Source organism: Bos javanicus, chromosome 27 (assembly GCF_032452875.1).
Source record: "Bos javanicus breed banteng chromosome 27, ARS-OSU_banteng_1.0, whole genome shotgun sequence".
Lineage (NCBI taxonomy): Eukaryota > Metazoa > Chordata > Mammalia > Artiodactyla > Bovidae > Bos > Bos javanicus.
In genome coordinates this window covers 321,495-345,985 of record NC_083894.1, presented here as the reverse complement: position 1 = coordinate 345,985, position 24,491 = coordinate 321,495, and the positions used below count along the sequence as shown (strand labels likewise).

The following is a 24,491-nucleotide window of genomic DNA, read 5'->3' as shown; positions in this document are numbered from 1 at the left end:
AATAAGTATCCTTGTCTCTGTCCCATTATCAGAGGAAAAGCTTTCACTATTTCACCCTCACACAGGATATTAGCTTTTTTGTAGATATTTTTATCAAAATATGTAAATTCTTCTCTGTTAGTTTACTAAGAGTTTTTTCTTAGTCATGAACTAAAATTATTACATTAAATTTTCTTAAGTTTATTTTCTGCAGATTTTGAAACAGGTGATTTTTCTTTTACGTGGTAATTTAACTTTTAAAAAATTTAGTGTTTCTAAAACAACCCCAACCTGATCTTGATGTATTCTCCTTCTGTTGGACTTTATTTGTTAGTGTTTTATTTAGGATTATTTCATCTATACTCAGAGTCTGTAATTTTACTTTCTTGTACTTCTTCCTGGTTGGTTTTAGTATCAAGGTTATGCTAGTCTTATAAAACAAGGTTGGAGAGTGTTCCTTGTTTACCCCAAGAATTCCTGTGAGATTACTGTTTTCTTCCCTAGAGTTTTGGAAGAATTGGCAAAACCAGAAGCATCGATTCTTTGGTGTTCAGCCTTCTTCATGGGGCAACTCTCACATCCATACATGACTACTGGAAAAACCATAGCTTTGACTAAATGAACCTTTATTGGCAAAGTAATGTCTCTGCTTTTTAATATGCTGTCTAGGTTTGTCATAGCTTTCCTTCCAAGGAGCAAGCATCTTTTAATTTCACCATCTGCAGTAATTTTGGAGCCCAAGAAAATAAAGTCTGTCACTGTTTCCATTGTTGCCCCATTTATTTGCCATGAAGTAATGGGGCCGGATGCCATGATCTTCATTTTTTGAATGTTGAGTTTTATGCCAGCTTTTTCACTCTCCTCTTTCACTTTCATTAAGAGGCTCTTTAGTTTCAACCCCTGGAGGCATTTCTTATTCCCCTTTCTGTCTTTTCTCCACCATGAGGGTCCCCATTTATAGTTTTTAACAATGTAGTTTAACAAGCGGCTCCTTCAATATATTCTATCCTTTTCTCTCTCTTATATATATATTTTTAACTGACCCATCCTTCAGTTCACTGATCCTCTCTTCAGCTATGTCCAATTTGATGTTAAGCCCAGAGACTGAGTTCTTAAATTCAGTCACTGTTTTTGTAAAGTTCTAGAGTTGGTTTTGATTCTCAGAAATTTTTCCTTTTGTCAAGTATATTCTTGAACAGGTGATGTTTGCATCTGATACCTGTAGCATACCTCTGATATGCTGATATATATCTGATACCTCTGGATCTGGTTCAGTTCTTTTTCTCTTGGTCCTGTTTGTTGTTACACCCTCTTTTGCTTTTTTGGTTGCGTGTTGGACATTATGTTTGGAAAACCCTAGAGGTTCTGAGTGATGCTGCCTTCTCCAGTTTCCTCTGACACAAACCTCCAGTGGGGACAGAGCTGTCTGTTCACTCAGGGCCTGAGGGATTTGAGGCTGGGGGGTCCTTGTAAGCTCAGTCTCAGCAGCCTTCACCCACCTTCCCTCCCGACCCCAGGGAGAAGCTTTCCAGCATCTCCAGTGTCTGGAAGCCTGGGGTGCCTCCCAGGGCCCCCCCTTCTCAGCAGGTCCTGAAGCCCACCGTCTGTATCCTGAGCACCACGAGGTGACTGATACTCAGTGCTCAGCCGGTTTGGGCAGAGTGTTGGGTACGTTTTCTGACATCCGGACTGACTCGTCAGGCCTGCACTCGATTTTTTGTCTCCACAGCCCAAGGAACCCTCCAGAGTGTGTTAGCCAGCCCCCTCTGCTTGACTTTTTCCCTGCCTTTTCTTCACAGAGTCGGCTTTGCTCAGTTGCCCCGAGGGAAGGAACGGCCCTCTCAGTCTCCAGCTCCCTCACTGGGCTTCCCTTTTGTTTGAAATCTTGGATTGTGGCTGCCTAAGGACCTCTTTTAAACCGTATTTAGCTTTTCTAGCTCTTGGTAGGCTGACCTACAAGATGCTTGCGTCTGTCACTGGAAGTGGAGACACCCTGGGGGGTCTTCTGTCATCTGAAGCCACATGTAACAGTCACAGTAATTGTATTGATCAAGTTTATTTGATACCGGGGAAAACAAGAACCAGGGGTTCTTGCTTGGTACCCACGGTTGTGTTTCCGACCAGAACCCCCAGCTTGCCCGGGCTGTTTCAGTGCCACGTGAACTTGGGAAGGAGGTGGAACAAGCGGCCCACGCGGCCTGGAGACAGAGGAGCCGGTCTCCCCTCCACCCTGCCCCTGCCCGCCCAGAGCAGGCCTTGGGATGATGGGCTGCTGGTGGTGGAGGCCAAGGCTGAGGAGGGAGGGGTTACGTGACCTGTATTCTGTGACATGGTCACATGTGGGTTTTCTTTTTCATTTTGAAAAAATGACTGCTTTTAGTCTTCCCTCCAGTTTCACTTTAAGGTGGAAAATGAAGATTTTATTCGTAAAGTTGAGCACAGTGACCTTACAGTCTTTTTGAAAGCAACAGTTGAGGTTTTAAAAACACATCTCAGAGAACTCCAGTAGATAAAGCCAAAAAAAGAGAACGTGTTCAGGGTGAACTGCAGGTGGGACCCCAAACTGTACTCTGTCTCTCCCAGAGTGTGTAATTGCTGAGATGGGTGGATATAGGACCCCAAGCACCCTGGGGACCGAGGTCCTCAAATGACAGCAGAGGTCTGGGCTGAGCCAGGAGCAAGTGGCCTGTGCCCTGGCGAGTGGAGAGCCGCGAGGGTGGGAGTGGAGCCAGGAGAGGGGTGGGAGACTCAGGCGGGGTCTGGGAGGCGCTGGCTGTCATGGCTCAAGGCAGGGACACCCCTGAACCTCCACCGTGCAGCCCCCAAGGGGCAGAGTCGTCTGGCAGCCCAGGGTCGAAGTTAAGAGGGCGAGTTTGCAGCAGGTTGAATGAACCCCTGTATCCACTGTGAGTTCATTTTAAATGCCTGGAGCGAGGTTGGTCAAGCCCTTGCTGAGCTCGAGTGAGGGTTCCGACAGGGAGGACCGAGCTCAGGGTGAGAGTGAGGGGCAGCTAGCGTGGTGAGTCCTGCTCAGCCGGGTAGGTTCTGGGGACGCCCTTGAGTTCAGGGGTGCCCTTTCAGTAGCCTCACTGGAGGCTTGTTTTGGGGGTAGAGGGGGCAGAAGCCCACTTAGAAGACGTGCTCATTCCCAGGGGTGGTGGTTTCTGAAGCAGTTTATACTGGTCGGTTCGACTGTGACCCAGTACCTTGCAGGGTCATGTTTGACAGGGGGCCTGAGCCATGGGCACGGCCTTCCTTCTCCCGCACCCCACTGTCGTCTTTTTGGCAGCCCCTCCCCTCTCTGCACCCTTGATGGTGGGCCTGAGCCCAGCCGCCCTGTTACCACGGAGCCCCTTGTGACTGAGCGGGTTCTGGTTCCAAGCTCCTGGGAGACGTGCTGGAGCCAGAGCCTTCATGCCATTTCTCCTTGAGACAGCGGTGCTTGTGGTCATAGAGTGAGAGCAGTGGTCATAGTGTGAGAGCAGTGTGTGTGAGCGTGGTGGTTGTAGTGTGAGCTCGGTGGTGATGGCTCGGGAGCTGAGGTAACCTACCGTGAAACAGCTGTTGCCCCGAAGTAGGGCGCTGCCCCCATCTGCGAGAATGGGTCGCAGAAGGGCCTGCCTGTGGACGTTATTCCAGCGCTGCAACCCCAAGGCAAAGGCCAAGACAAGGAAGAACTTGGCCTCAGCCCAAGTCCTGGAAGCAGAGTGGCCTGAGGTGAGAGCAGCCGGGGGCTGGGCCCGTCGGATTGGCCCTCACCCGGTGAAGCATTGGGGTTGTGTTTCATTTTGTTAGCATGGTTGTGGGCCCTGCCGGCCAGGGCGTTTTGGTGTTTTGGCCCTGGTGGGCAGGATCGACCCCAGCAGTTTACCTTCTAAGAGGTTGTGCAGGTGCTGCATGGAGGATGGGCGGGGGCCCACCAAGAAGGGAAACACTGGCTGGAGGAGTCATTGGGGACTGAGCTATAGAGTCAGTCCTTGAAGCAGAAAGGCTAAGCCCCTTAACGTCTCCCTTCTTCCAAAGAAAGGATATACGGGCTGGAGGAATCTCTGGGGCATGAGGATCGAGCTAGAGAGTCAGTCCTTGAAGTAGAAAGGCTAAGCCCATTAATGTCTCCCATCTTACAAAGCACAGACCAGTGTGTCCAGTATTTTAATGATGGATACCTACTGCTTACATGTATGACATACAGCCTCATAGCTACACATGTCTACTACATGCCTCTTACAAGTGCTGGGCACTGTTCTGGGTGCTGAACATTCAGTATGTAGTAGGGGATATGTAGCCCAGGATTTTTTAATTTCTGCAAAGAAAAATAGAAGAATGAAAGACTCCGTGTGGATCAGTTTGAGCAAGTTCACCACGTGGACGGCCCCGCGTGCATGCAAATTGTGGTAACATACATATAACATAAATTTAACATTTTAACCAGTCGATTGAATGACTGGGTGGCTTCAGTGGAGTCAGGCTAACAGATGGCTTTGAGGTGCCATCTGCCTTTTTCCCAGAGGAACACTCCAAAGCCTCGTGGCCTTGTAGACCTTCCCTTTTTTCTTCACTCTCCCCAGTGGCTCTAGGTCACTGGTCTGTGTGTCTTTTAAGGATCTCTTTATCCACTTTGTTGTTAGGTTTATGTTTTGGAAAGTTTCTCAGACGTCACTGGGTCTTGAGAAGGCAGGCTTGGATTCTGGGTTCTCCCCTGCCACGTGCCTGCCAAGTCAAGGTGGAGGCTGAAGGCCGGTCTGAGTTGTGGTGGTCTGTGTGGTCTTGGGGTCAGTGGAACCCCTCTTCTCTGGAGGGGCAAGGAGATCCTTTGTGTGGAGCCTGGAGAGACTTGACAGGGTCAGTCTTCACAGTCTCGCTCTCTTTTTAATTTATGTTTGCATTTAGTTTCTCATTTAACTGTTTTCTAGAAGTTTCCAATTCCTGAAGAACTAAAAATATACAGAGAGCAGCTTCTTAGAAGAGGAAATCGCTGAGCTGAAGGAGGAAAGAAACAACACCAGGGTCAGTAGGGGGATTCTCACGTGTTAACATTTGCCCCGTGGGGGTCACCTCTGGCCTCCGAGTTGCTATCTTTAAACTTTGTCTGATTTTTCAAGTCATTTTTCACATCTTCCCACTGAGCAGACCAGGGTGGATCAGTTCGGGGTTCTCATACCTTGCTTCAAATTTATGATGAGAGCTAATGTAATTTTAGTACATTTGAGGGGGGAGTTCTCTTAACTTACATTTTTGTCCACGCTACACTTTGTCTGGTTTCTTAGTTCCCCAAGTAGGGGTTAAAACCCATGACCCCTGGAGAAGTGTGGAGTCTTAACTACTGGGCCCCTGGGGAAATCCACTCTAACTTTAGACTGAACTGGCGGGATTCCGACGTGCCTTAGCATGTTTCCGGCTATAGCATGAGGCTGAGAGGAGTTATCAGCCCTGAATTCGAGCATAAGGTTGAAAGTGCTCCTTTGGCCCTGCCCTGCAGCTGCTGCTGGAGCACCTGGAGTGCCTGGTTTCCCGGTACGTGCCGTCCCTCCAGATGACGGTGGGCAAGCAGCAGGCACAGTCCCCAGCCGGCATGACCAGCGAGATGGAGGTGCTCAGGGCACTGAAATTGCTCTTTGAGCACCACAAGGCCCTGGACGAGAAGGTACCAGCCACCCGGCCGTCCTGGATTTGTACACTTGCTGCCTTGTTAGGTGGATGATGCATGTATTTATGTAACTAGTTGACTTTTGAGCTTCTTGAATTCTTGTATATACATTTTTTTTCTGTAAGAAATCAGAGTTTTATATGGTTAAAAAGCGTTGCCTGTGTACGTGCTCAGTCATGTCCGAATCTTTGCAACCCTGTGGACTATAGCCCACCACGCTCCTCTCTTCATGGGGCTTCCCAGGCAAGAATACTGGAGTGGGTGGCCATCTTCTACTCCAGGGGATCTTCCTGACCCAGGGATCGAACCTGCCCTCTTGCATTGGCAGGCGGATTCTTTACCACTGAGCCACCTGGGAAGCCCCCAGTTAAAAAGTATTAGTTGGTATAAATATCTTAAGATTTATTGTATTCTGTACATCATAAAAACTGGGTAATAGAATTAATTTAGGATAACATTTTGTTCTCTCAAACTTAGAATTTAAAGCTGTTAACAAGCAGATTTTCTTGACATTAAGATCAATGAGAGACATTAAAGGTATTCTGTGACAGTATCCATATATTAGGGTGAGTATACACTAAGAAGTGTACTAACCTATATACACACATCAACACAGAGTGACTCGGCCCCTTTTATTTGAGTTGAGAGCGCGATTACGAGTAGCACTCGAAAGGTGTAGTTGGTTAGAAGAAGAATTAGGTGCCACACATAAAGAGGTAAGTTTGATCAGTCTTTGTGTAATTTCAGTGAAGGGTTTGTCATTTGAATCCTTTCATTTTAAAAAAGGATGAAGGCTGTAGTGGTGGGCATCAGATGTTATTTATCTTTCTGATTGAGGACCTGCCCACCTGGGTTATTTTAATGACTAGTAAACTAGACTGGTGGCTCAGAGTTGCAGGATCTCTTAAGTACCCCTTTGTCCAGTAGAAGATAAATTCTGACTCTAATCACCTGGTGGTATTCGGGATGGATAGCATCACCATGTATTTTCTTTTTATGTTGTGTTTTCAGTTTGCTGCTGCTGCTAAGTCGCTTTAGTTGTGTCCGACTCTGTGCGACACCATAGATGGCAGCCCACTAGGCTCCTCTGTCCCTGGGATTCTCCAGGCAAGAATACTGGAGTGGGTTTCCATTTCCTTCTCCAATGCATGAAAGTGAAAAGTGAAAGTGAAGTTGCTCAGTCATGCCCGACTCTTAGTGACCCAATGGACTGGAGCCTACCAGGCTCCTCTGTCCATGGGATTTTCCAGGCAGGAGTACTGGAGTAGGGTGCCACAGAGTTGAGTTTTTCCAGGTGGAGTTTTGCTGTCTTTACTTATTTCTTTACTCTGATTCAATTTTTTGGTTTTAGCAGATGATTCTTTCAGAGGAGAATAACCAGGGAAAGATACTAATGGACACGGTGTTTGATGTACATCACAAGCAAGAAAATATGCCAAGCACCAATGGAAAGGCAAGTCCTTGGTCTCGCTCTCTGTCTATTTCTTGTCTTACCATCCAGTCTATGCGGGGCTGTTGGGACCTCTCACCGATGCACCATGTAGGTCTGAGCGGCCGTGAGGGTCCTGTGAGCTCCCAGAGCGCAGAAGGCAGTTTTGATCTCACCAATTGCCCGGAAGTACTGTGTTCCCTCCCTCCCAAAACCAGGCTGTGTAAGGCTTCTTTTCCCGCTTAGAGACCCTCCGATGGCTCTCTAAGCCACAAGGAAGACCTGGCTAAGGTGATCGAGCTCCAGGAAATCATAGAGAGGCAGTCGCGGGAGCAGAGCCAGATGAAGGAGCGCCTGGCAGCCCTCTCTGCCCACGTGACAGAGCTGGAGGAGGACCTGGACACGGCCAGGAAGGACGTCCTCAATTCAAGGACATGAACAGGCAACTTAAGCGGGATGTCCGCAAAGTGAGTGACTGCAGCTGTGTCTGTTGTCCTGAGGTGGAATGTGGGTTTCTTGTTCTCCCAGGGATCTCAGCCTTGGCATGGCTGCGTGAGTAAGAGCAGAGCACTGGAGAGACCACAACTGGCTGCCTCCCTGCCTCTGCGTCGAGGTCTCTGGGGTAGAAGAGGCCTGGTCCAGGCGGTCCATTGGCAGTGGACCAACATGAGGGCAGCCCTGACGCTGTGCCGCACCCTGGGTGTGGACTCCTCATTTCCACAAGTTCTAGGGGGCCCACTGTGTTCCTTTTTAAAAAATTCATTCATCCATTCATTCATTTATTGGCGTATAGTTGCTTTACACTGCTGTGTCAATTTCTGCTGTACAGCAAAGTGAATCAGTCATGTATCTATCTATCTATTTACGTATCTGCCTCTCTTTTAGATTTCCTACCCATTTACTTCACCACAGAGCACTGAGCAGACTTCCCTGTGCTGTACACTAGGTCCTCACTCGTTGACTTTATGCGTAGTATCAGTACTGTATATATGTCAACCCGAGCCTCCCGGTTCATCCCCCCACTCCACCTGCCTGTCAAATGTGTTCCTGATGATGCTGAAATTTGCTTCTGATTCACTCAGGCGAGTCTGGTGACACCTGTGGAGCCCGTTCTCTCAGAGAGATGGGAGCATGCTGTGTGAGCTCTGCTGAGGCAGCTTGCCTGGCCATCTTCTCTAGTTTTCTGAGGTTCCGCTCCTTAAAGGGATGTGTGACAGTGATACCGGTGGTCAGACAAGTCGAGTGGCATTTGCTCACCCTCAGATCCTCAGGCCTGAGCTGTGTAACCATGTGGAATCATGATGTTTCTGGCGATCATGTCTGGGGGTGTGGTGATTTATGAGAAACTCCCTAGCGGTCACTGTGAAAACAGAAGAGTGCTGGGGACTCAGGCCTCTTCCTGTGAGCCTTGCCTCTCCTCTGTGGGCAGACAGACAGCGCCCACCCTGCCCCCCTTCCCCCATGAGACCATCTCAGAGAGAACCCCTCCAACATGTGGTACAGCAGGTGTACTTGTTTAGTAGCTCGGTGTGAATAATTCTGTGTGAGAACTCAAAACAGAAATATTTGCACAGGTTTGTATAACCTATTCACACTACTCTTTGGCAACAGGAGGAGATTAGGTGTCAGAGTTTAATACATATAGAATTCTAGAGAAAGCGTTTTTAAGACTTTTCACTTTTAACGTTAGGACTTTGCCCACATTGGTTACTTAGTGACCAGGGAGGGACCTGAAATGGATTTTGAAGTGGCGGACAGGAGTTGCACCAGCAGCAAGTTCTGGTCCTGGTTTGAGCGTTTCATACATGTGGTGTAACTCTGCTTTAGAAGAACTAGGCTTGAGAAGGCTGCTCCCAGTTGTGTACAATTTGACTTTTGTTTTCACTCATTAATATCCTTACTTTAATTCTGAGGAAATTGCCGGCAGACTCCTTGGGCAACAGGGCAGTGCTGCGGTGCCCCCATAAAGGCCGGCTGGCAGCGCTGCACGATGAGCCATCCGAGGCAAGGACCCCGCCACCCCCTTCCCATCCCTGGTGGGTACCTTGTCCTCACCTGCCCCCTCACACTGTGGTCCTGAGGTGGGTTTGGAGCAAAGTGCTGATAGATCGCTTTACATCTTCCCATTTTCCTTTTTCTGGCTAAGAGTTTACTTTTAAGGCATGCTTTTTTTTCTTAAAATAACCAATATGGATAACTTGTGGCCTACTGTGAGGCCCAGCATGGTACTAATTAGCACAGTTTTGAAATCATCCTACAAGTATATGGATACACATATCCATCAGCTTATAGTGAGAAGAATTCTCATTGGAAGTTTAAGTGCCTTTATATTTTCACCTCGTTCATGGCATGTATTTTTTCATACATGTCTGTGTTTTGGGCTTCCATATTCTTGAGCAGTTAGTTTGGGCCAGACATGGTCAGAAGTAGTACTCCAGCAGTGAATTACAAACCGTGTGTGTCCTTTATCCACTGCTACGTAACGAATCATTGCAAAGCTTAGTGACTTCCTATGAGCAGCTCACAGTCCCCAGTGCCTGTGCATTGTAGCAGGCGGGCCTGGTTCAGGGCCTCCTGAGGGCACAGACACGGGAAGGGCCCCCAGGGCTGGATGGCAGGCTTTCAGACTCACCTGGCTGCTGGGGACAGGCCCAGGTCCCTGCCGTGTAGCTTTCCCATGGCCTGGCTTTCCTCAGAACACCCTCTGAGAGCGAGAGCCCGGGGTTTAGCCCGGGGCCTTTCACGCCCTGGTCTCGAGGCCGCACAACTTCACTTCTGTTTGCGAGAGTGAGCTGTGAAGCCCTGCCTCGCTCAGGGGCTGAGCAGGAGTTGCCCCTTCTGCCTCTTGAAGGGAGGAGGATGGAAGAATTTGTGGACCCCTTTTTAAACCTGTGCAGCCTGTTGAACAGTAATGAGCAGGGAAAGGAGACCAGAGTGCCTGAGTTGTCCAAGGAGGAGGGGACGATCGTGTGTGAACAGGGTGGCAAGCGAGGTGACACCAGGAGGGTGACCTTGAACCAGAGACCCAGAGGCAGGAAGAGAAGTAGCCACTTGGAGATAGAAAAAGGGTCATGTCAACCAGCGGGGACAAGGGAGAGAGCAGGCCGCATCAGGGAGGAGCCCGGGCTCAGGCCTGAGCAGCTCTAGGCCAGAGCCTGTTTTCTGAGGTGAGGAGGGCTGCTGAGGCGGGGAGCTAAGAGTCGAGCCTCAGCCCTGTTGAGGTGGACGAGCCCATGGGGTGTCCCAGGGATGTGTCAGGAGAGCATCTGAGTGTTCCGGCCTGCATCCGGGAGAGGACTCCTTCAGCTCAGGGTGGACTTGGGATCGTGGGCATACAGATGGCATTTAAAGCCACGAGCACGGTAAAGTCACCAAGCTGGTGCTGGTGGAGAGAGATGGGGTGCAAGGGTAGAGCTGTGGGGCACCCCGCATTCCAAGGTTGAGAAGGGGCGCAAGGGACTGCGGAATAACCCCAGGGAGGGCAGGGCCTGGAGCCCAGGGAGAGACTTGGTGGGGGGGCGTGGGGGGGAGGCAAGGAGGGGAGGGGGCTGGGTAACACGGGTTCCTGGAGCCCCCGGAGAGCTGCCCTGCAGGGCGGGGCACACCGCCTGCTGGCAGAGAGCTGGAGACCGGGTGGGGAGGGGGACCGTAGAGGCCGCTCCCAGGGAGCTTTCAGAGACCTGCAGTGGGTGCTGCAGGGAGCCCTGGAGGAGGAATCTGCTGGTTCCCCTTGTGCGATTGGAAGGCGAGAGAAGGGAGAGGACGTGCTGACCGGGCTGATGGGGGTGAACCCATAGGCAGCTGGTTCACTGGAGTGGAGCAGAAATGATGGCAGGTGGTCCTGGAGCCAGCAAAGGGGGTAGCCCAGCCCTGGGGCGGGGTCCTGACGAAGACAGGAGACGAGGGCACTGGCCACGAGGGACAGGGAGCCGGCAAGCCAGCACCTCAAGGCTGCCCCTCAGTTCCTTTGAGGTCATGTCTGGGAAAGAAGGCAGGACCTGGGTGACAGTGTGGCAGGGGGGAGGTTTGCAGAGAAAAGAGTGTGAGGTATGAGAGCGGGAGGGTGGCGCGGAGCCCCGCGGGCACTCTCCCATGTGTCTCTGATGACAGAGCTGTCCTTGCGATGCGAGGGGCCATCCCCCAGAACAGCCCAAGGGCCTGTGCCCCGAGAGGAGAGCCGCAGTGGGGCTGGCCCTCCCGTCTCCTGGCTGCCCCTGCTCGCTCCTGTCTGTGGGTGTTCAGACCAGCCTGGGAAATGGAGGGCTGGGAGCCTACAAGGATGGCACTCTCCAGTGAACTGATACCAGTATGACTGCTGATAGGGACCCAGCGGCTGCCGAGCTGAAGGGTTCTTTTTTCTTATTTTCCTCCAGCCTGGCTGATGGAGGTATGGATGTATTTTTGTAATTTTCGGTTTCTGTCTCTGACTCCATCAGCCCACCCTTGTAAATAACCTCATAGGATTGCCTGCCGTCCACGCTGAGACCTGAGTGTCACCAGGCCATCTAGGAACTGGATTCTCCCCCTGCCTGTTTCTTCAGTCCTGCTCGCTTAAGAGATGGCAGTGTCTCATGAGCATGGCCCATTTATCCAGAGTCAGGACTTCCATGTAAAATTGGGTTCAGTTCCTGATAGACTTGAGCTGCCCTGAATGTCGCTGATGAGACGTGGTCCTCTCGTGCCCAGGTGCAGACCCCGAAGGAGCAGGACTGGGAGTGCACGCAGCAAGCCAGCATGCTGGCCAGCGCGGCCCAGGCATTTGAGAGTGACGAGGGCATGTCTGACGGCGAGGGCGACAGGGTCACCCTCTTCAGCTCGGCCACTCAGCTGTCGCCCAGCAGGCAGGCCGATGCCAAGACTCTGACCATGATGATGCAGGAGCAGCTGGACACCATCAACGAAGAGATCCGGTGGGTGATCCTGAACTCAGCTCCCCAGAAACTTGGTTTCTCTGAGCAGCTGTCTTCTCCTAGGGATGTCTGAGTGTTCCATAGTAAGAAACCTGACCTCAGGTCTGCTTCAAGAATTTTCAGTTTTGAGATTGCCCTTGATTATAGAGCTCGGTCAGCCGGGGCATTCTGTCCACGGTGTGGTGTCAGCACTCTATGGGGCGGTGTTGTGGGGTGTCCCCCCACAGCTCTGAGCCCCAAGGTGGGTGAAGTGCCGAGGCAGTGTCCCCTGCGGCCCGTGCACCTTCCTGTGTCCCTCAGAGCCCCCAGTGTTCTGGTGAAAAGCCACCTGGTGAAAGCTGGGGTTTTGGGGTTGGCAAATTCCCACTCAGATCTGCATTTTCCTTTTTAATACATTGTGAAGATTGGCTTGTTGTAAGACAGTGGTCCAAGGACATGTGTTTGAGTTTTTCTCATCTCATCAGTATATTTAAGATATTTTCTTTAGACATCATCTTGGCAGTTATAACAATTTACAAAACGGGATAGAATCCAAAGGCCTGCCTCGTGGTGAGCAGGGGGCCTTGGGTCTGGGTGCAGCCGGATGGCTGGGGGCCCCAAGGCCTGCCTGGTGCCACACCCGCACAGCTATGCCTGTGTCCTGAGTCCATGTTCAGAGTGGCCGCAGGCCGGTGACCCTGCACAGGACCAGGCAGAGCTGCTGCTGAAACTGTTCTCGTCACGTCAGCCCAGGCCGAGGTGCCCGTTCCTGTCGGCCGAGCGTGGGGGGCCGGGGGAAGGGCAGGGGGTGAACAGGACAACCAGCAAACACAGGTGGTGCCGCCTGCCCATTTGACTCAGAGACAGACAGCTTTGTGGGCCGTGTTTGAGCACAGACCAGCTCAGAAAAATGATCTTTCCATGTCCCCGCAGGAAGTATGGAATGCTTATATATTAATATTTTTATTTTTACAGCAATTTTTCAGGTAGAAGTGATTTTTCCTCATGCGACAAGTTGACTTGATGTAAATGGTAAATTCTATCCTTCAACTTGTTATCAACAGTGAAAAACTTTCCAGATGTATGAGTAGAAGTGAAGCTGGAGAGTTTACTTCCTGTAAGAATCTTGTATTTTAATTTGAAAATCATTTTATTTGCATAATCATGTATTTAAACTGCTATATAAAATCATCCACAACACATTAGGGGAGAAGACCAGAAACTGAATTCTAGGTTAATGCAGCACATTGATATGAATCCAGAAACTCACACAAAGCTGGTGGAGAACTTCATCAAGTGATGCGTTTATACATATACAACCTTCAAAAAAAAAAAATAAAGATCAACTTAGCACTTCATCTGGTCTGGAGACTTGTGTTTAGAAACTCCAGCTTGTTTGTGAATTGCTGTTTTGATTGTACAGAGTTCCCAATTCCCAGTGGAAAAGACTTGAGGTACTGACGTGCATCTCTGCCCTGAGAGCAGGGAAGGTAAAGGTTGTCAACTTGAGGTATCTCCTCACAGGAAGAGAGTCGCCACCAGGGTCCCTTCAGAAGGTTAGAGTAAATAAGTGAAATCAAGCGTGAATGATCAGGGGCCAGTAAGACTCAACGCTAAGTTATTCTAAGTTTGAGAATATTCAAAAGAGGAAAAGTAGAACCTTTTGGCTGAGATGTTAATTGAGCAACTGCTTCTGGAATTTGCTAATCATGACACAGAATGCTAGCCCAAATTTGTTGTCCAGATACGTTCCTCTGCTGACAAAGGCAGGTGATGGGTTTTATTCTATTTTAGGTTGATCGAAGAAGAGAAGGAAAGCACGGAGCAGCGGGCAGAGGAGACTGAGAGCAGGGAGGGTAGCGGGAGCTTAGGCAGCCTCCGTCGTTTTAAATCAGTGAGCTCCCTCAACCTGCTTCCTGCCTCCTCGCATGCCGGCTCCTGCCCGCCCCTCAGTGGGCACTCCAAGCCCGGAAGGAGGAAGCACAGCCCAGCCCAGGAGGGAGACCGGCTGGGCATCATGACTCTGGTAGTTTCTGCCTCCTCCCTGCCGCATCCTTCCCCCAGGACACTGGTTTTCTTTTCTTTGTTTGTTTTTTGGTTTTTCTCTTTTTACCCAGAAGAAAATCAGGTACATTTGCTATGCTCAGAGGTCTAAAAGTTTTTAAACTGCCTAGTCTTTAATCATTCCACAATGGCACAGTGACAAATTAGTCTTGATATTTGGACCACCAACTTAGCACGTCATCATGAACTCAGCCAGAGCCTGCCTCTGTAACATTGGGCCTGGCCTGTGCTGGGCACAGCAGCTGCAGGGAAGTTTCTGTTCTCAGGGAGCAGACAGCTTCGTGAAAGTAACTATAGGCAGCTGTCATGGCATGGGAAAGCCATGCAGCACATTTTCCACTGGGGATGCCTGGCTGCAGGGTGCAGGGCATGCGGTGGGAACAAAACCAAGAATCTACACTGGTCTGCTTGCTGATGGACCTGGCCACGCGCTCAGGCCAGCTCTGCACGTGAAACCAGGTTAAAAGCCCAGTGCCCCAGGGCCCCAGGGAAGACGTCGGGCTGCCTCACTTTTCCAAGTCTAAAACTGGGATGACGACCTAGGGCTTTTGGTGACAGAGTGTGCGGCTCTAAAGCACATGTTCCAGCTTTCTGGCGTGTTTAGCTTAGGTTTTGTGAGTGCATTGCTATTTACCCCATGAAATCACGGGTACAACACTCTGCTTTGTAACTGGACTTGTATTATCTCTTTTTTCTGTTACCACCCATTTCATGTTAGCTGCATTGTTAGTCAGCTTATAATTAAATTAACCGTGAATCATTTTAGCAGCCTGTGAAGTGGTAACTAGTCCATTTTGTGGTCTTCTGACACACTGTTTTTATAATTTGCATCATTGGCTAATTAGTTGATATTTAAAATTCTTTGATGATTTCTCTGTGGTTTCATGCTTGATTTCTTTCTGAGTATTTGTAAAAGAACAGTTCTGTATGTTTTCCTTGCTGTTGGAGTTCTCTGACAGTGTGTCTGCTTTCATCATTGGTTTTGATTTCCTGTCTCATCCTGTTGTCTGCTTAGTCGTCATGAATCCAGATCCGCCCCCAGCCCCCGAGGCTGTAGTTTACCCATCCATCTCCCCTCCCCCGTCCCCTCACTTGCTCTGGTCATAGCCGTGCTGTGGTCCACAGTGTGTGTCCCCTTAGTCGGGTTTGTGCTTTGTCTTCATGTCTCATTAAATGGTGTTTTTCCCCCATAGCAGTAAGTTGAATTGGTGTATCACTATGCAGTTACAGGAGAAGGCAATGGCAACCCACTCCAGTACTCCTGCCTGGAAAAGCCCATGGACGGAGGAACCTGGTAGGCTGCATGCAGTCCATGGAGTTGCACAGAGTCCGACACGACTGAAGCGACTTAGCAGGAGCAGCACGCAGTTATAAGCATAATGTAGATGGATCCTAAACTACATATCATGTGTAATTCATAAATGAGATTGTGCTTACATAAAGAAATGATCCTCTTAAGTATAGAATTAATGGACTTTTAGATATGCAGATGACACCACCCTTATGGCAGAAAGTGAAGAGGAACTAGAAAGCCTCTTGATGAAAGTGAAAGAGGAGAGTGAAACAGTTGGCTTAAAGCTCACCATTCAGAAAACTAAGATCATGGCATCTGGTCCCATCACTTCATAGGAAATAGATGGGGAAACAGTGTCAGACATTATTTTTTTGGGCTCCAAAATCACTGCAGACGGTGATTGCAGCCATAAAATTAATTTCCTTCCTTGGAAGGCAAGTTGTGACCAACATAGATAGCATATTAAAAAGCAGAGACATTACTTTGCCAACAAAGGTCCATCTAGTCAAGGCTATGGTTTTTCCAGTTGTCATGTATGGATATGAAAGTTGGACTGTGAAGAAAGCTGAGTGCCGAAGCATTGATGCTTTTGAGCTGTGGTGTTGGAGAAGACTCTTGAGAGTGAGTACCTTGGACTGCAAGGAGATGCAACCAGTCCATTCTAAAGGAGATCAGTCCTGGGTGTTCATTTGAAGGACTGATGCTAAAGCTGAAACTCTAGTACTTTGGCCACCTCAAGTGAAGAGTTGACTCTTTGGAAAAGACTCTGATGCTGGGTGGGATTGGGGACAGGAGGAAAAGGGGACGACAGAGGATGAGATGGCTGGACTCAATGGACGTGAGTTTGGTTGAACTCCGAGAGTTGGTGATGTACAGGGGGGCCTGGCACGCTGTGATTCATGGGGTCACAAAGAGTCAGACACGACTGAGCAACTGAACTGAACTGAACTGACACAATATCCTTTCTGTGTTGGTGCTTGTATTTAAGACTGTACATCTCATCAGCTTTTGCACAGTTAATGTGTCTATTAGACTCATTAAAAAAATATCTTCTATGGTTAATAAAATATAAGGACCACACCTGCTATTATGCTAGCTTTCATTCTCACGTATTTTACAGGGAACTTGCTTTAATGAATTTATTTTGAGAAGTTTTAAATCAAATTCTATGTCAGGATTTTACATTAATGTCCAATAGGTGGTTAGATTTGTTCAATGTTAAAATAGGTATTATGGTAACTTCTTCCTCAGTTAAATTCCTAATTTAAAGTATAAGATGTTTTTGATTAAGAGAAACTAACTTATAGAGAAATTTGGCTGAGAATAGACAACTGTTAAGGCCCTTTGTTGTACAGAATGCTGTACTTTAATAAATCATGATGTTGTAATAGAATGGTATCTTCCTGAGTAATAATTTATAGTGTTTCTCTAGTAAATCTTGAATAGCTTATTTAACTTCTGTGGTCAAAAAAAATGTTCTGTTTCCAGTCACATGTTCTCTAAATCTTCATGTCACTTACACGTTTGCCCTCATTTTTGCTTTACTGTATTTGCCTATACGGATTCTTGCTTCAAAATCATGTTTCTCTTCATTTCTTTGCATGCATCTATCAGCCTAGTGATTTAAGGAAGCAGCGTCGAAAGGTAAACTATTTAGTAATTTAGCAGGCCTTTGTTTCTCTGTGAAGTATTAAAGAGTCCTTATCGTTTAACTTGAATGAACACTGTGTGGTTATGTCCTGGTGAATAATTGACGTTTTAATGGAAGTAATGAAACTCACCCACCACTTAAAATGTGCTGATGGTTCTGTTGGAAATTGGTCATTCGTTGGGACAATTTTAACAGTTTGCCTTTCTCCCACTTGTTTGCCTTCTGATCATCTCATGCTTGTTTATAATAGACATCATATTATTTATTATTTTTTAAATTTTCTTTACTTATGTTTTTGGCCATGCTGCACAGCTTATGGGATCTTAGTTCCCCAAGCAGGGATCAGACCAGTGTCCCAGCAGTGAAAGTGCCAAGTCTTAACCTCTGGACCACCATGGAATTTCTGCTTAGTGTTTTCTTATAAGAAATGACTGAATCAGAGCCATAGATGTTAGATTTGCGGGAAGCCAATTTAATGATGGTGGGTAGCAGTGTGCAGGAGGCTCTGTGTGCTGGGCACGTGCTTTCCGAGTCTGTCATCTCATCCCCAGGTGAGGTCCAGGCTACTGCTGTCCCCATTCAGCAGACATAGACACTGAGGCTTAGCGAGGCCGGGCATCCTGCCCAGGCTCTCACACCCAGCAGCGCAGTGTGGACTGGTCTGATCAGAGCCTGGACACTTAACCGTGGTGCCGTCCAGCCTGCTTTCCTCCAGAGGCTCTCGTGTCCATCACGGCATCCCTGATGGAGGGAGCATCAGGAGGGAGCCCGCTGCCTCTCCCCTCGGGTCACTTGGATGAGCCCCTGTTGTTGGAGTCCAGTGCCCCAAGGGCTGGCCTTCCTTGTCCCTCTCCTGCTCCCAGCCCGCTGACCAAGCACTCCTGGGCCTTCCCACAGGACTTCGGCGGCCGCGCTCCAGTTCAGGCAGCTCAGTGTCCGGGAGCCCTTCTGCTGGGCACAGCAGAGCAGCGCCATCCCCCTGGGGTTGGTGACCTGGGTGTGCCACTCACCCGCTCTGTGGCCTGCTTTGCCCTCCTGTTCAGCGAGGACACGGCACTGCCCTTCCTAGCCACATGTGGCACCAGTGGGGCAGCTCCCATCCTCGGGGAGGGCAGCCAGGCTGCAGACCCACAGGCCTTCCTCAGGAGGAGGCCCGGGGGAAGGGCCTGGCATGGGCCCTGACTCTGAGGCAGGTGTTTGTCTCCACTGAGTCCATAGTCAACCCAGGTGTGTCACTTCCCTGCTCTGTTCGTCGTTGTTTTCTGATTTTTATAAATGTTTATTTTAACTTGAATTTGAGATTGATCCCTGTTCACTTCCATGTGGATAATTTCTAGCCTTTGTAGCCTTCTGGGGGTTCTTGTTAGAGCTCAGGGGAGGGTGCCCAGTTTATCTAGCTGCTGTTAAATGAGTTCAGCTGTATTTTACACTAATTCACTTTGTTGTCACCAAGCTCCTGTGGGGCTGCACAGGATCAGTATTCTTTACAGAATCCCACCAAAAAGGCACAGGTTAGTTGGTTAAAACTATGCACTCATTGTTTATAAAAATACATGCCATGCATGTCTCCTAAAACCTCCCGTGGTTTAACCACACACCAAAATGTATCAGTAAGACCTGTCTGGACCCTGTGGGGTAAATCTGTTCCCCACACTGTCTTTCCTTTCCTCACACCCAGGACCAGGATAAATGCTTGGAGTCCAAGACAGATCATCTTTTTTTTTTTTTTAATTAGTTTATTTTTTAATTGAAAGATAATTGCTTTACAGAATTTTCTTTTCTGTCAAACCTCAACATGAATCAACCATAGGTACCCATATATCTCCTCCCTTTTGAACCTCCCACCACTCTAGGGTGATACAAGATCATCTCTTAGTGAAGACCTGGGGGTGCCTTATGGAAACCATTGTGAGCGAATGACACTTGAACAGTGTGTAAGCACTTCAGTGGGTAGCCCCCAGTCTGTATGTTACCAAGAAATACGATCCAGGCACATGGTGTTTGCGTGGAGGGGTTAGGTATCTTTTCTGTGTTTCTCTTGTTGTCATGGGTTCCAGTAACCTGCATCATCACTGCAAATGATCTTGGGTGGTGGCACAAGCTGTGTCTTTTTCTCCTTCAAACAGAAAGGTCTGGACAGCTTTGCTGAGAGGTTTCTTACTCTAGCTGTGGTGCTTCTGAGCAGCATCTGGTGATGAGCACAGTCCTTTCATCAGGGCAGTTCATGCCATTCAGGGTTCATGGTGCCAGCGTCACTCTGCTGTCCTGCCTGGCGGGGCCATCTGGTCACTGGATTCCAGGGAGGGTGGAGCCCGGCTGCAGGGAGGCTCCCGTCCAGGGTCTCTGCACTCAGTCAGATGCTCTTGCTGCCCCCTAGCCCCGTAGCCCCGCTTCTCTTGAACAACACAGTCCTTTAAGATGGCATTAAGCTAGAACAAGGGGTTTTTTTGTGCTTGGAGGAAAGCATAGCTCTTAGATTTTCAAATAAGTTTCTGGTTATAATGTAAAGCCTGTGTGATTGCCATTTTCAAAACAGTCTACTGTTAGCCAGTTTTACACTTACCTCACTCCCTCAGCTGCCAGCTTTACGGGAAGAGGTAGGAGATGATAAGACCGCCATCAAATGTGAAACCTCGCCCCCCGCCTCCGTGCGGTCCCTTCGGCTGGACCGCCTGCATAAGGGGGCGCTGCGCACAGCCACCCACGAAGACTTCAGGGACGCCTGCAAGTAAGCGGCCTGTGTGCGCGTCGTCAGTTTCAGGAGCCCTGCGCCTCTTGTCTTGAAAGAGTTGCAAGGATGATTTTAAAGGAATACCACTGGGTTCAGTGCCTGTGTTTAGTGGTGAACTTCAGGTGCTGGGGAAGAAGAGCTCAGTGACCTCAGTGATTTTAGAAAACGTCCATCTCTACAGATTGACTCCTGTGGGAGCTTTTTTCCTGCTCTTGGTAGAGGTCTGCCCGGCCTGGGGCACGTTCCTGATGGTGACGGCCCCATGCCTCTTGGGTTCGCTCTTGAGGGTCCCTCCCTTTTCTGCAGGGGTCTCCTCTCAGGAGACTCTGTCCCCTCCTGTGACTGACACTGTCCTCATTCAGACCACCACTTGCTGAGCTCCCGTCCTGAGCCAGGCAGCACTCGATGGGGGGCACGTGTGGTCACCTGACCAGCAGCCCTACACGGTGACCATTGCTCTCCTGCCATGGCCGGGGACGGACACCCTGCAGGAGGCAGGGGGAACTGCCCAGAGCAGGGGAGCTCGCCTTCTCCTGGAGCGTTGTCACTTGCTGAGCAGCGACCCTGAGAGAGGGTCGGAGCGCCCTCTGCACCAGCTGGAGTGGAGGCAAGCTGTCCTCGGGGGAGAGCTCGAGGCAGAGAATCTCAGCTTCCCAGCGTGGTTGTCTGAGGCCGGGAGCCTGCATTGCTCGTGTGGAGCGTGGTTCGTGAAGGAGACTCCGCTGTCAGCTGCGAGGTTGAGACGCGGATGTTGCTTGGTGCCCGTTTCTATCAGTAGCTCTTGTGGAGGGGTGTGTGTTTGCACGAGGGTGCCAGTTAAAGGTCGTTTTCTCTCCCCAAAGCTCGACAGGCTCTCAGGACAGCCCCGGGAACAAACCCAGCAGCAGCACCAGCAGGCAGGACTCGCTGCACAAAGCCGCGAAGAAAAGGGGCATCAAGTCCTCCATCAGCCACTTGTTTTGCAAGAAGGAAAAGGGCAGGCCTGAACACCCTGGCAAGGAGGCATTAGGACCAGGTGGGTGCTTCACCGTTCAGAGGGAGGAGGGCCTGCAGGCATGTCCCTTCTGTGTCTCCCCCGTTGTCCCCACGAGGCTCCTGTCACTCACGCTGGGGGTCCTCCTGGGAGCAGGAGCGGAGGAGGCATCTGTCTTCTCAATGGATCTGAGATGATCGGATGAGTTAATGTGTGGATGGATGGATTGATTAGTGAGTGGTGGTTGGATGAACAGATGGCTGGCTGAATGGGTAGATGAACGGAGCATGCAATGAATAAAGCAGATGATTGTACTCCAATGCTAGAAACATATTCTATGAAATTGATTGAGTAGGAGCTGGGCAAAGATTGTTTCCTCCAGAACAGTGACAAGTGTTTGGAAAATGGCCTAAGTGCTCATTAGTGAAGGGTGAGGTACAATCTGTGGACACCCCACAAGGAACAGCCCGCCCTCCTTCCTGCCACCTTCCCCATCCCCAGGAGCTCATCAGGGGTTCTGCCCATGCCCCCCACCCCACCCCACAGCCACACAGGTCCTCCTGGGGTCCCCTCATCACACAGGGTTATCATCAGGCCCCCATCTCACTCAGCTTCCTCTCCTTGAGGACAGCGTATGTTCCTGCCTCTTCAGCCACAAGGTTGTTGAGTCTTGTTTGTGCTGGGTGTGGGATTTACAGGGGTAAGTAAAGCAGATGCAGTCTGGAGCACAGTTAAGTGACAAGACAGAAAAAGGAGCAGATTATTAAATGCTATCCCTATTATTAATAAATACAATGCTGAGATGGATGGTGCATTGATTATGTACCAGATGCTGTGTGTGCCCCTTTCCAAGCAGGTGCTGCCCCCTCCCGATTTATAGAGGAGGACACAGTGACAGTCACGTGGTTAGGGAGCGGTTAGGGCAGGTTCACACCCACCCAGTTGGACCAGGCACTTTGCCGAGCCCCAGCCACCTCTCCGATGGATGCAACAGGAATGAGATGGCTCTATGGCATGATGATTCAATGGACATGAGTTGGAGCAAACTCCAGGAGATAGTGAAGGACAGGAAAGCCTGGAGTGCTGCAATCCAAGGAGTGGCAAAGAGTCGGTAACAATTGAGCAACTGAACTAAAACCTGAGTGTGTGCTAACCTGCTTCAGTCATGTCTGACTCTGTGACCCCAGGGACTGTAGCCCACTAGCTCCTCTGTCCATGGGATTCTCCAGGCAAGAAGACGGGAGTGGGTTGCCATGCCCTCCTCCAGGGCATCTTCCCGACCCAGGGATTGAACCTACATCTCTCCTTATCTCTTGCATTGGCAGGCAGGATATTTACCCCTAGCACCACCTGGAAAGCCCCAGTGAATGCTGACAACTAGAAATGCAGAAAATAAGGGCTGCTCCTAAGTTAAACTGGAAGAGCAGCAAGCACAGGTTGTAAAGAGGAAAACACACGATGAGCGACAACAGCGCCAACAGAAACAAGGGATGCGTTCACCCACAGAAAGAAAGTGTCTGTGCCATTCGGAAGAGGAGCCCGTCAGCCCTTGGAGGGACAGTTGGAACCAGAGTGAAAACCGAGGCCATGGTCAGCAGTGCCCACCACACGGCCTCGGTGGTGTGGTGTCACTCACCGGACTTCCTGCATCCCCAGAGCTGCTGGCGGTAACATGTCTGAGTGCCAGGCTGGGCAGCATCCCCGAGTGAGCTAAGGCATCACTGCTCTCCTTCTAGTGCTGCTCCGGCGCCCTCTGTGGGTGGCCACCCTCATCCCCTGCCCTGCCACCCACTGGGGCCCGGCTGTCCCCCTGGGATCTTTTCAGGCCTTGAGCTTGGGTGTTCCCAGCCCTCTGCCACACCGGACTGGGACGTGACTCAGGACTTGGGCTTGAGATATCAAGGAGACCATGAATCTGGAAGGACACAACCTTGGGGCCTGTGAGAGAGCAGGAGAGCAAAGCCCCCATGGGGAGGAAGCAGAGCTGGGGAACATGCCCACAGCCTCCACTGCCTCCTGCACAAGTGCCTCTTCTTTGCCTCTCCTTGATCTGAAACAAACCCCGCTGCTGCTGCTCTGCAGGTGATTCCTAAAGATGCACCTCCTGCCAGAGCTATTGTCCTGCTGCTCTGGGGCTGCCTGAGTGTGCTCAGGAGTATCAGACAAGTAGGGCTGCCACACCTCATACTGGAGGTGGGGGGCCTGATACTGGGGAAGGGTTGGGGAGTGGGGGAGTGTCTGAGGGTGGGGGAGGGCCTGATGCTGGACTAGAACCTGATGCTGGACTAGGCTCTGATGCTGGACTAGGCTCTGATGCTGGGGGAAAGGTCTGATGATGGTGGGCAGCCTGCTCCCAGATGTACATGGAGTTGAGGATAAATCTCTGTGAGAAATCTTTTTTTCATACTTTCCTGACCACCTTGCTATGTTCTTTTTAACTTAAGGATAATTTTGTTCAATACCGGTTGATTTCTGCCATACATCAACATGAATTAGCCATAGGTGTACGTATGTCCTGTCCCTCTTGAATCTCCCTCCCACCTCCCCTTGCTACATTCTTGTTTCTATGGCTATATGAATAATAAAGACTGTTGACTAAAATAACATGAAAAGCTCCCACACACAAGTGTGCACATGCACACTCCCTAGTGCATCATTCGGATCCGGGTCAGGGTTGCCCTCGGCCACCCCGCCCTAGGACCGACAGCGAGGACCGACAGCGAGCCTCGACACCTGCAATTTGTTCCCAGCCTCGGCCCGCTGCCCACGCCTCAGCAGGAGAGGGGCCCTGTCCCCACAGATGCTGAACTGATGGAGCCTCTTGTCTCCGGAGCCAAGGGCATGAACACACCATCGGTCATCCTTTGGGAACACCTATGCTTCCGCTTTCTGGCATTTCCATTGTATCCATCCGTTTCTCTTAACAGAATGTCCGTGTGATGACACGGGCTCCCATTACCAGCACTAGTCTGTTCTAAGTGGGAGTTGGAGTGCTTCCAGGACCCACAGCGGCAGGCCTGCGTGCGTGCGTCCGTGTGTGCGTGTGGGGCGTGGGGGCTGGGCTGAGGGGCGCGAAAGTCTCAGAGCACTCCCACCCTGGGCCTCTCCAAGCCCGGCCAAGCTCGGCGAGCCGGGCCTCGCCCATCCCATTCACAGCTAAGGGCCACACGGCCGCGGAGTTGTCTGGTTTCCGTTCCCGCCGCCGCCAAAAGCCGCGGCCCGCGAGCCTCTGAGCCTCTTGAGGGCCTAGGAACAGACTAGCCTGGGCCCTGAGGTGCTCAAACCCACCAGGAACCACGAATGCGTGGTCCACCCGAGCGTCTCAGAACTGCCCCTTCGCCCTACCGAGGCCCCCTTGCCCCCACGACGCCGGTCAAGCACACGACCTTCCTGAGAGAGCAGACAAGCCACAGGCAAGCACCATCTGTGCAGATGTATGTGTGTGTGCCCGCACGGGGGCGCGCGCGAGCACGCGCGAGCGCCTGCGAGGCCGGGGGTGGGGCCGGCGCTGGGGCTGGGGCTGGGGCTGGGGCTGCTGCAGCCCCCCTCCCCCCTCCCCGCCCCCCACCCCGGGATTGCCTGAGGCACGCCAAGGGAGCCCCAGACGGAGACCCGAGGGACGGTCGTCTGGTTTCCTGGAAGCCGAATGCGGAGGGGCTCGCGGGCCGCGCGGAGGCAACCCCGGTCTGGAGCGGGAAGCGCGGCCCCGGCCAGCCCCCCACCCCCCACCCCCCGCACCCTGCCCCCTTACCCCCCCCCCCGGGAGGGGCTGGGGCTGCGGAGGCCCAAGAGTTGCGACGGGAGGGCGGGGGCTAAAGGAGAGGGCAGGCAAAA

The 24,491-nt window shown here is 50.7% G+C and overlaps 1 protein-coding gene across 1 annotated transcript; it reads left to right on the top strand.

Annotated features, from left to right (window-relative positions):
- The first annotated feature begins 3,579 nt into the window (after positions 1-3,579).
- LOC133239754 (liprin-alpha-1-like) lies at positions 3,580-22,875 on the top strand. Its single transcript, XM_061404022.1, is given in 14 exon segments — positions 3,580-3,696; positions 4,003-4,054; positions 4,928-4,986; positions 5,459-5,623; positions 6,268-6,342; positions 6,978-7,079; positions 7,302-7,482; positions 7,485-7,611; positions 8,969-9,059; positions 11,742-11,965; positions 13,739-13,970; positions 19,530-19,681; positions 20,527-20,699; positions 21,983-22,875. Coding segments are annotated over 14 exon segments (1,806 nt in total). The 3' UTR covers positions 22,039-22,875.
- Positions 22,876-24,491: the final 1,616 nt, after the last annotated feature.